The sequence below is a fragment of the Mycteria americana genome, chromosome 8 (genome assembly GCF_035582795.1).
Source record: "Mycteria americana isolate JAX WOST 10 ecotype Jacksonville Zoo and Gardens chromosome 8, USCA_MyAme_1.0, whole genome shotgun sequence".
Classification (NCBI taxonomy): Eukaryota; Metazoa; Chordata; class Aves; order Ciconiiformes; family Ciconiidae; genus Mycteria; species Mycteria americana.
The window spans coordinates 31686594-31698607 of NC_134372.1; the positions used below are offsets into that span (position 1 = coordinate 31686594).

General features: G+C 34.9%; 1 protein-coding gene across 8 annotated transcripts in view; it reads right to left on the reverse strand.

Moving 5' to 3' along the window:
- FTO (FTO alpha-ketoglutarate dependent dioxygenase) overlaps positions 1-12014 on the reverse strand; it is a 263803-nt gene that overhangs the window by 191873 nt on the left and 59916 nt on the right. For all 8 annotated transcript variants that reach the window (XM_075510613.1, XM_075510611.1, XM_075510616.1 and 5 more), the window contains one exon: positions 8483-8626. In XM_075510613.1, coding sequence (XP_075366728.1) covers positions 8483-8626 — 144 coding nt within the window. The remainder of the gene's footprint in view (positions 1-8482; positions 8627-12014) is intronic.

Below are 12014 nucleotides of genomic sequence, written 5' to 3' on the forward strand. Positions count from 1 at the left end.
AGAAAGAGACTAAAAAAACATACAAAACTAGGTGGCCTGAAGTGTCACCAAGCAAAAAAAGCCATAGATAAAATTAGAAGAGAACAGGAATAGAGCCCTACAATATGGTAGTTAACTTGGAGTCTGTATTTTCAGCAATATCTATTCTTTCAGGGAATTTAGCTTCAGTCATCTTAATACAGCATGATGAGAAATTATCAAGCTTCATCCTTCCATCACATAAATACAATTTCTCTTTAAGAGATCAATATTTGCACACCTGAAACCTGATATCCTAAATTCCTAATTTTTGAAAATGCTCTTCTGACTGTGACAGATTAACAGACTGAAAAGAACACTGTGTGTGAGGTTTAATGGTATTCTCTTTATTACTGAAAAAAGATATGCTCTAAACTCTTACTTTACCTTGCAATAAGTCTGAAACTTTAAAACTGAGAAAAGTCTAATGAATAAGAATTCAGAAAAATGACTGAATTTATCCTAGTTGTTAGAACAGCATCTTCTTTTTACGAATTTTATAAGCAACTATTAACGAGGTTCATATCCAACACAGCAGATAGCATCACAAACTTGAAAACAAAAAAATAAAAATCAGAAAAACAATTTATATAAGGAATAGGCAGACAAGTGTTATGAAACAGAACTGAATTCCCACTGAGAAAGTTTAGATGGGAGGTTTATTTTCTATTTGCATGAGGTTTGCAGACAGGTGAAGTTGAAGAGCTTGAAAAAAACGCTCCAAAACAAACAAAAAGAACATAGGAAAATGTGATTTCCTACATAAACATATGAGGGTTAAATCGCATAGAGCCACGTCTTGCAAGGGCCACAGAACAATATTATCTCTGGACATTGCAATATTTAAATATCACCATCACTTTCAAGAAGAATTGCGACAGAAAACAAACCTAAAGACTTCCACCACCCCATTCAGTGCCCATTCATTGTGGTGTGTTTTATGTAGCAAATACAGCATTAAAAGTATTACATTTTGATTTGCACCTTTATTCAAACCTTTGGCAAATCTTTCATTGCAGAGCTCCCCCTTGAAATTGCTTCCAAGTCTCTCTAATCCTTTATGAGTCTTAGAAAGAAGCCTGTAATTTTAATTTAAGAAATTATAATTTATCTAAAACTGTAATTGTACAAAAATAGTTGAAGCTCCACGGATTGCATGTCTCAAAGGATATTTGAAAAATACATTATAGGTCTTAAAAGATTACAGTAAAGATTTGCTTTTCTTTTTCTTCTAAAAATATATTAATTGAAAAGAAAAAGCACTCTGTTAAATTGGCCATTGTCCATTTGGCAGCAAAGGTTTTATTCAGATACAGAACACTACATCCAGATTACTGTTTTGGTTTTAGAGCCAAATCAAAACTGTTACCTTCCTTGGACAGCCATGTCAAAACTACCATAGCACTCTCGTGATTTTAGGTAAAATACAATATATACGGAGTTAACATCAGTTTTACATGACTAAACACCGATTGGTGAGGTTTGGAAAACCAAAACACAGCCTCTCCAGTATTATGCATTCCATTCTAATGCATATAAGAGTAGGAATATACGTATCAGTCCTGCTTTGGAAACCTGCATGCAGGCAAGTTATTTGTCAGACACTTCTGAATTTGTGGTGAGGAAAAAGATGCCAACATGGCATCTTTTCTGCCATGAAACAGTGGGCCCTTATCTTGCCACAAATTCAGGACAGCTATGGCAGGGACATCTCATTTCAATACCTATTACAAAAACAAAACCCCACAAAACTTAAGTGAACTGTATAATGCCTATAAGAAGTGACCTTTTATTTTAAATCACCATTAACACCAACTTAGCAATGTATTTAGTAGTTTCAAGAACTGTCACACAATCCCTTCTCCTTCTTAAAACAGTCTTGCCTTCCATATGGATGCTTACGGGATGCATATGCCAATTAACTAACTGCTAGGTAAGAAAGAAGTTTTGAGACTTGGACTATGATTTTCTGCTTACATGACTGTTCCTCTCCCAAAGCTTTCCCATGTCTATGAAAAATGCTGTCACTTGCACAGACTATTTTTCTGAAGTCTGCTCAGGCTTTTTGCTTGTTTATAAATTGGAAAACACTACAAATTATCCAAATTTAAAATAGTAATTCTACAAAACAATCAAGAAAAACTAATGAAGTCTAACATATGCTAGAGTGCTATCCTGACCAAAGAGAATTTTCTCAATCAAAGCCTAATCACACACATTACACCTATTCATATTTACCTGTATTAACAGGATACCATTGCGCCGCCAGTCACTGTGCAAATGTGGATGATTACTTGCTCTTCAGGCAATATAATGCCTAAATCAGTTTCCCCAAACTAGTGACAATATTGTAAAGGGCTTGTTTGCATTCAAAGGAGCACAACTTGGTTGGTAACAGACACTTGGTGTTTGAATGCTGGAAAAAAATCAACTTCATTTTTCTGTCTGAGGTGGAGCACCTAAGAAACAAGGAGACTATTTCCTGCATACAAGTATATGGCAAAATCTGTATTTCTTTTATGGATTGCTTTATTCTTTTATTTCTACTACTTTCTGCCTGCCACTTCCCAATGAATCATCTGCCACCTTACAGCCAGATCCCATTATAGGGCTACTATAGCTGAGGCAAGATTTATTAAAAGAAATTAATCACGTGTATGATTGTGTACAGGTGGCCAAAGCCCCCTTGGAAAACAAAGTTATCAACTTGAAGTCTGTTTAAATAATTTGGAAGTCAGATTTTGACTTCACAGATGAAGTACTAAGAAGTCATAAGAATGTTTAGCAGATGATCTGATTAGTTGCAAATGCACACAATTATTTGACACAGAATCTCCAGCTACAGAAACTTCAGATAACACACCTTGTGTAAAACAGTTACAAAATGGAGTTTTTATTTAATACAGATCCCTATTCCTCATACCTGCAGGAAAAAGAAAAATAAAAACCCAAACGACACAAAACCATCCAAGGTACTTGGTGCTTTTAATACATTTATCCATGCAAGGCCTCTGTAAAGTTGGTAACCGACACAGAAAATCCTAAGGGTGAGGAGAGGTTAAGGGACTTGCCAAAGTTTGCATGGGTATTCTGTGAGAGAAGCAGGCTTACAGCGCCTAAAACTAATGCTATTGTTTTAACACCTGACCACCCTTCTATTATCAGATGCAGACTATTATTCTCTATGTGAACCCCCTTATTAGACAAGCTTCTCGGTGATTTCCTGCTATTTACAGACAGCAGATAGAGTTTGGAATTTGGATGCTGCATATTCTATTTTAAATTGTGGGAGCAAGTTCATGCCATAGATCTTTCTGTCCCTCACCTGTACAGACTTCTGCCATCCTGTTCTTTTCTCAGATACATCCCTCTCAGCACAGAATCTCAGCACAGTCCTCTCCACCGCTTGAAACTATTGCCAGTTCCTCTCTTTTCTCTCTGAGCCTGTTCTTCTCAGTCCCTGTCCCTGCTCTATCCACACCTCACTGTATGCTTTCTTCTAGACAGCTGAATTACCTTGACAGCAACAGCAGAAACACTGAAAGCCCTGTGCTTATATAGCCTTTTTCAAAAGAACGGACTAACGGATATGCGTATATATATACACTTAACTAACGTATGTATGCTTAACTAATTCTACTATTTAACTAATTATCAGAGCACCAGTGAGGTGAGGAGCCAAAGCACTCAAGAGAGAAACAATGACTGTATACCCATGTCACTGCAGACTATTAAGACATAATAAATACAAGGTAGAAAGAAAGGAAATTAATTCTTAGCCAATCTTTACTGAAAGTAGTAGGGACTAAAGGCCCAAAACTTATTACTTCTAGCTAAAGGACTTCCCAGGAAAACAAGAACCACAGTGGAAATTGCTCTCAGAATTAGCAACAGGGGTTTATATGGACTTCTCTATCTTCTTTCAAGTGTTCTTCCTGAACGTTTTAGACAGTTGTCTTTTTGTCATCTACTTCATGAAGCAGATAAAAGGTACAGTGGGGTTTAAAGCACTGGCAAAAGCTTTGATATTCTTAACACCACAAATATTTACAACAAAAGTGAAACAGATTTGCGCTATTAGTTTTTTTAACTACCATAAACAAATAAAGAATTTTCTTTTTAACGATATTACAGTGCAATTTTCAAAAGCACTAAAATGCTTTTCCACCGTTTCCAATTCTACTTGTATCCAACTGCACACAGTGCTTCAACAGAAGAAAACCTAACCAAACTAATTTTACTGTAGGTATGTCAACAAAAAGCACCAGGAAGGTATGTCTCCTTCCCAAGAAATTATGGGTCAATGGAATACTGCATTGATAACAGAAAGCTAGAGGGATGATCTGTCCCTAATTAAGAAGTATTTTTAGTTTTTAAACAAGAAAAGTATGCACAAATAAAACACAGAATAAATTAAAAGGCTGAACTAAAAAAAAAAAAACAACCCTAAGATGTCTGGGATTTGCCAAACTTCATAATCAAAGTTTGGTAATGACAAATCAGTTTCTGGGGTTTGAAGATTTAATAATGAAGGAATATAGCATTTGGATTAAATGTGGACTCAAGAAAAAAAAGAAAGGGTTAAAAAACTCCAACACATTCAAGATGCTAGAGAGCAAAGAGGGTTCAAGTTAGTCTGTAGAAATAGAAGCAGATTAAATATCTAGAAATAGTTTAATGAGACACTATATACATGTGGAAGTGTTTCCATTAAATACTTATCTTTAACCACAAGCCAACCTCTGCAATGTGTGCACCCTACTTCTGATTGGTTATGAAAATAATTTTTTGATGCTTCTTGAACTATAATTTGCTGGGGGTGGGGAGGGGTATAAGATTCCAAGTTCATCTTCATGCTGTTTTAAAACCCTAACCTTCAAGCAAGAGCTTGATCTATGGGAAACAGCTGCAGAAAAGTAAATCTCCCTTTGAAAAAGTCCAGAATGTATTTTTGTTAAGTACGTTTTGAAGTCATGGTAGGAAAATTAGTGAAAATTGTAAATCTGCTTGCAAATCTGGTCATGTCTACCTCAAAGATTAGGGGAAAGATTCCAATTTAATAGTAAGACCATGACAACCCTAGTTAAGCATGCTCTAGGACAGAGCAGATGGGGCCCTTTGCTCACCTCCACGCGTTTTGGATTTATTGCATGCACCCAACACGTTTCATATTAGACACCCCTTGACTGTGTACTTGAGACAGCAGGGTTCAGTATGCACTTCCTCTGCAGACCAATATATTATTCTAAATTGAGCTAAAGTGTTTCCGTTTTATGAGTGATATAAAGTTCAGATTTGAGTTTTTAGGCAGCAGATTTGCAGTCATTCACCAGATCTTGTTTCTTCATATTAGGAAAAGTAAGCCTTTAAAAAAAAAAAAATCTGTCTTACTGAAAGCAATTTTCAATTTTGTTTGGTTTTGTTTAAACAAAATACATTTATATTATTGTAATAGCTTACTTGAAGGATGGATTTGATCACCTAATGTTTAATACTAACATACATTTAAATTATGGCTTATGATTTCATCTGAAGAGGACTGCTGAGAATGCAGGTGTAAATTTATATTTTAAGACTGCACTTTACTAAAATTCTACCCAGAATAACAAAAAACATTTTATAGAGCCAATGAAGAGAGGAACATAAACATTATTAAATGTCTACTAGCAATGCTAAAAACAAACCCCAATCTTTTTGTTACTTTGATATACCCATTGATCAGGATTTACAAGTTACTGTAATTGCACATTACTATTAGGAATATTAAGTTACCACATTTTCTTATCTAAGATTTGTGTGTACAATATTAGGAAATAGCTGGGGTATTACAGGTACAGGAATTGATAGGACCTGACTTCTTAATTATAAGCAACACACTGAATTTGACATTTCAGTATTTTACAACATTCATATAAAGCAGTAAGCACTATACCATTTCAACAGTTGGAAGAACAGACCTACACAGTTGCTAAGTTTTTTGCTGGAGTTGGGTGAGCCAATGGTAGTCAGAAATAGTACACAGTCCTACCAACCAGTCCCTGTACATCAACAGCTACTACTAGCTGCAGTACTCTTACCTTAACATTATATTTTCTAGATGCCTTGCATACTGCTGCCACTGCTTTTAAAATAATGCCAGCAAGAAGACTCTGCTTTACTGAAATGAGTTTCTAGGAAGTATGATGTATAAAGGCACAAGATACATGAATCTAAAATTGGCTTCTTTATTGTCAAGTTACTTTTTATAATAAGTTTTCATGTTTTATCTTTTAGATGGCACCCTCAAGATGCCTCCTTGTAAAAGTCAGTTTAAAAAAATCTGAACAGCAAAAAATACACTAAAACTGTATACATCCACTTACTTCCATCCAATACTTTCACTTCAAGTGAAAATGATAAAGGTAGTTCTGCTGTACATAGAAACCTAATAAAAGGGCCAGTTTGAGAATACTCTGACTGTATAAAATAATCATTTTTTAAAAGTAATTGAGAAAAAAAATACAAAGGCTATGGAAATGCAGAAGAGATTATCAAACACCTGGCCTACAGAGCTCAAATCTGTAGCTCTCCACAAAGCATTAATAAGAAAGTGATTTACACATCATCTTCAAAAGAATGTTTAATATATCCTTTGTTTCCATCTAAACATGATCATGATGTTATGTGTTAAATAAACTAACTTTCTGACCCGCCCTTCATATAGCATCCCTGATAATACTTTACTGTATATAAATTCTGTCGGGGAATAAAAAACGTCCTTATGGTCTGGTAACTCAGTCAACTACAATCTACAGTATTTTGCAATAAAAATACTGAAGTTAGACCCCTTCTTTTATTACTTGCCTTCTGAATCTGTTGCCCAGCAAAGCTGTGTATGCATAAACTTTCCTGTCAGGAAGGATTAGATAAGAAGTTTACTTGATGCCCAAACTGCTATTGCACAAAAATGGATTACTAATTCCCTTTCTACAAATGTTTAGCTGCCACTTAAACTTCACTTTCATATAAGAAATGTCTCAGTTTCCCTCCAGGCTGCTACTCTATATCCTCACAAATACAGAAAAGGGATGCACATGCACACCACTGTGCCAAAGGATCTCACATCTTAACACTTGAGCTGTTCATGTCTAAACATACTTAAGAGCACAGATAGTCCAGTTCTTTTATACAAGATACTTCATTGATGACAGTACATGGGATTTGATGAGGTAACTAAGAACAAGGAATGGTATATGTTTTTTAAGATTGCCCACAAATGTATTGCTTGTAGTAAGTAAACTTTTCATATTTGTTGGAAGATAAAACGTGAAAGGTAAAAGTGAAAAGACTGTTCGGCCCAAAAAGTTGGCAGTGCGACAGGTCATTCTAGGGACGTTCCATGGTGTCTACCTTCCAAGTCACAAACACATAAACAGGGAACACTTCAAGTGCTCTCACTCTTGGAAGATGATGTCTGTCAAGCCAAGTTACTAAACAGGCAAGCATGGTGATGTCAGAAGCATTGTTCATTGTTTTGAGTTGTGTGATTTATAACTAAATTTGTTTAAACAAAAATGATAAATAAAGAAACACAAGCCAAAAGAGAAAGCAACAGATTTTGTGTCACCAAACCTTAGCCACAGTTCTTGCCTCATTTCTTTCAATGGCAAAGCTTTAGTGCATGAGCTCAGCTGCTCAAGTAAATGAACTCAATTTACTTTTCTTTTTTTAATCCTGTACACTTGAGATATTGAGACTCACTCTTGGAGTACGACAGCCCTGTTCATTATGATCTTAGTATAATCCCACTACTAGAAAATAGTATGTTTGAATATACACATGAAAAAGTGTAGCAGGAGAGAAGTGTCATGTCTAAAACTGGTGACCAATAAAACATCCACAGATTGGCATAATGGTTGAAATTTCAAGAACCATGGTACCAGAAAACTACAGAAAACTACCAGAAAACTACCAGAAGACTGCTACAGTCACAGCTTACATAATACGTAGCCACTCTATAAGCCAAACTGAAGAACAGGAATTTTTTTTGTTGAACATAACAGACGCAGATGCTCGCAGTTACTCAGTAAAACTGCATTAAGAATAGAAAAAGGAATCAGCATCTACAAATACAAGGATGGGACAGATACAGCTCAACTTCTCACAAGATCTGGGGAAATTCTGCTTATGGACTGAAGTCTGATTGGTCTAGCAATTCTGACTGCACAACAGAAAGAAAGGGCTCAAAAAGAATATTTCCTTTCTTAGCTGTGAAGTGAAAGAAACATTAGGAAAAAAAAGTTTTCCAAAATACACTGGAAATGGGCAGGGTAGGAGGAATTTATTAGACACTCTAGCCAGATCTCATGTCTTTCTAAATAAGGAAAGTCCTAAGTGAAAGGAAGGTATGATAATCTATATTAAAATAAGTGTCATCTTCTCTGTTTTCAACAGAAAGTTCACCTTCTTAGCCCTTGAAAATTACCAAGCATCAAGTAGAAGTCTCCTTGGTGAAGTGGTATTGCTAATCCAGGTGTCTCTATGTCCCATGCCACCTTCAATCCTACGTGCCAAACAGCTGGGTCTCTTCCCTTCAGTTTTTGTTCATTACTTTCCTCCATGGCTGAACCTTTAAAGAGAGAGAGGGAAAAACACCAGAGAAAACAGACAAGGTGAGAACCATAAAATACAAAATTTGGTCTAACAATACAGACTTAAAGATATCCCACATTGGTACAATCTTAATAGGCTTAAACTTTCTATAATCTCCATTTGGTATAATCATCATCTCCAAATTCAAAAGTACGTAATAAGTAAATAAGAAAAACAGATCAAGAATTTTTTGCAACCAACTTTACTAAGATGAAAACTTCACGTTAACTACAAAGTAAAGGCAAATCAAGGCAAAGTTTGTAATGGACTCAAGTTTTTCTGAAGTTCTCAAGTACATGTAATAGGAGTTTTAGTTAATCTTCACTCTTAATTTTTTTTTTTTACATGAGTAAAACTATAAGCATAGAAGATAAAAGAAAAAAATGCAGCAACACTGATATAAAAAATACATAACTTCTGAAAGAATTTCAAGTCATAAACTGCCAAAGCATTTTGTGAACAATTTCATTTGTTTACGTACTTGCAATTTCACCAAATCATAAAGTGAGGCAAAGTAAGGTGAAATAATGGGCACAAAACACAGTCTAGACCAACAAAGTTGAGTGAATCTTGGAATCATATCTGTCATTCTTTTCTCAAAATTGTTAGTCAAACATGCTAGATGACATGTGCAAGAGCCAATGAAGCTTCAATACATTTGTCACAACATTTTTCTTATCATTAAGCAACATGAATGTGTTGAGCTTGGGGAAAAAAATAATCCACTGCATAGGAATAGTATTTAGAGCTTAATCCCTCAGAACTATTTTCATAAGCTTACTTCACTGCAGTATAAATTGAAAGATACAGTCAGCATTTATAACAAGGTATTTGGGAGCTATGGTATAACAGATTTACGGCTAAAGTAACAGAGCATTTTGACAGAGGGAGGATGAAGTTTTCATAAGCAGTTGGCACAGTGAACAGTTAGAAATCATCAACTATGTAGCATGCCTAATTATTGCTTATAAGTTAGTAACTGTGTGTGTCCATTTCAAATGTGCTTTCATGTAATAATTTTCAAAACTCTTGTCTTCATTTACTTCTAGAATAAAAATACTAAAATAAAGATTTATAACTCTTATTATAATATGCACATATAAAAAGTGTCCTTGAACTCTCACTTTCAAAATATTTGAGTCATTCGTCTCCCGTGGTTACTGCAATGTTTGTTTAGTTGGGAGTACCTTTAATAATTAAAAAATTGTCTTAATTTTCTATGTCAATTAAATATTGTCTAAATTCAGGAAGCAGAGAGCCAAAACATTTTAAAAAGCCAATCTAAAGTTCTTAGTTAAAACTCCTACTGTAAATTCAGTCCCTGTATTCCCCCCCTCCACTGCTGCACTTCTCATCCAGCTGAAGCTTAGCTTTGGCTCAGGACCAGCTCTAGGCCTTCCTATCAAGGAGCACATAAATGAGAAAACAAGAGCTAGCAAATACTCAGAAAAATCAATACTAAAGTCTTCAAGGGGCTTTCATATTTTCTGCCCTGTTCAGATAAATCGTAACTTAATTTAAGAAAAATGTTTTCTGAAAACTGCAAATAGGATGGCTTTCAAGGCATTTTTAATGCAATACATCATGGATATTATAAAAAGAGGTAACCTTTCTGGGTTAACTCTCTCTGTTATGCTGCTTTCCCATTCACTTTGGCAGCAGCACTGTTCACAATATGGCACCAATAAAATATAGAACTACAATCAGAGACAGCAATTTCAATCAAAGTTTCCTGGGGTCTCCTCATAAATCCAGCACCTTTGGAATGTGCTCGTTAAAATGACTTATTTTTTGCAGTTTGATAAATTTTTTATTGCTTAAGTACAGAGTTCAAATGTAGCTCACAGACTCCTTTTCTCTATATTCTCAATTATTGCACCTTATAATTATCAGCAGCAATTGAAACTGATTGCTCCTACCATGTTATTTTGGTAACAAATGGAAGCAAGCTGCTACTAGCTTTTAAATGCAAGCTATTCTGAAAGTAAGAGCAAGGAAAAAAAAAAAAGACACCTTAACATTTGTGGTATATCTCTAGGTAGCACTGACAAACTTTTACATAACAAGAAGTTGTTATTAAATTCTGTATGTCACACCTCAAGCATGACTGAATGCTGTATATTCATTGATACAATTACAGTTCCCATTTAAGTGAAAACATTTGGATGCATCTAAACCATAGGTATTTGAGAGTAAATCATGTGGATCTTGCACATAAACAGCACCGTAAGAACATGTATTTATTTTGGAGTAGACCATACAGAAATGGTCAAATGTAGCAGTATTTAATGGAAATATAAAACTATCTGCAAATTTGAATTCCGTTCATTAAAGATGCATAGAATTTGGTCTGCAAGAAACCTTTATGCTTGCATCCCAAACAAAATGGTGCAACCAGGTAACAAGCTTACCACAACTTAACAACAATACCTCATCAAAGCTGTAATTAAGGTAGAACCATGAAAGAGAGAATGTAGCTGCAGAAAATCGGCCACAACATTATGCTTCTAACTAGACAGCTCCAATTTCAGAGATGTTCCAGCTCTAAGACCTGATCTTATCAGGTTTGGGTCCTGCTGAGGTTCAGAACAACATGAAACTTGTTTTCCTGGATCTAGTTTGGTTATTGTTCCACAGCACAGAAAGCAAAAGTAGCCTTGAAACGTTTCTTTGCTATTCAGCACCAAAATGTTCAGGAAGAGTTTAAGAGTTTTTTGACACTCTGAAACATAAAGAGGATTATTCAAGTCAAATTGTAATGCCAAACTATACCCTAAATGTAATCTTAAATCAAACATGATTTCTTAGGCAACAGAATCACTGCCAACACATTGCTAAAACCAAGCAGGCCTGTAAACACCTACTTTGTCACTAAATCCAACTGACCATTGTTACACAGATACAGAAAAAAGAATTATTTTTTTACAGATTGATTGATTTTTGCAGAATTTAAAGGAACTTGGGCACGTGTTCAGCAATTAATGAAATATATACATTAATTATACACATATATACATTATATACATAATATACATATTATGCATTATACATATATACATAATATATACATTAATTATATACATAGCAAATTGCTATGGAAGACTAATAATGTATATATGTATAGACTATAAGACTAATAATGTATATATGTTATGTGCAAGAAGTGAAAAAAGCAGAGCATGTGTTGCTTTTCAGCAGCTGGTGGGAAAGAATGAGTATCTACCCAGAGTTATCTCTTCTACCTTATTACTAAAAAGCCATAGCATAAAAGGTTAATTAAACTGTACTAACATTTTAACTTTTGCTTGCAACTGCCATTCACAAAAACAAAAATCAGAAGATTTGCCAACACTGTTCTTATCAAT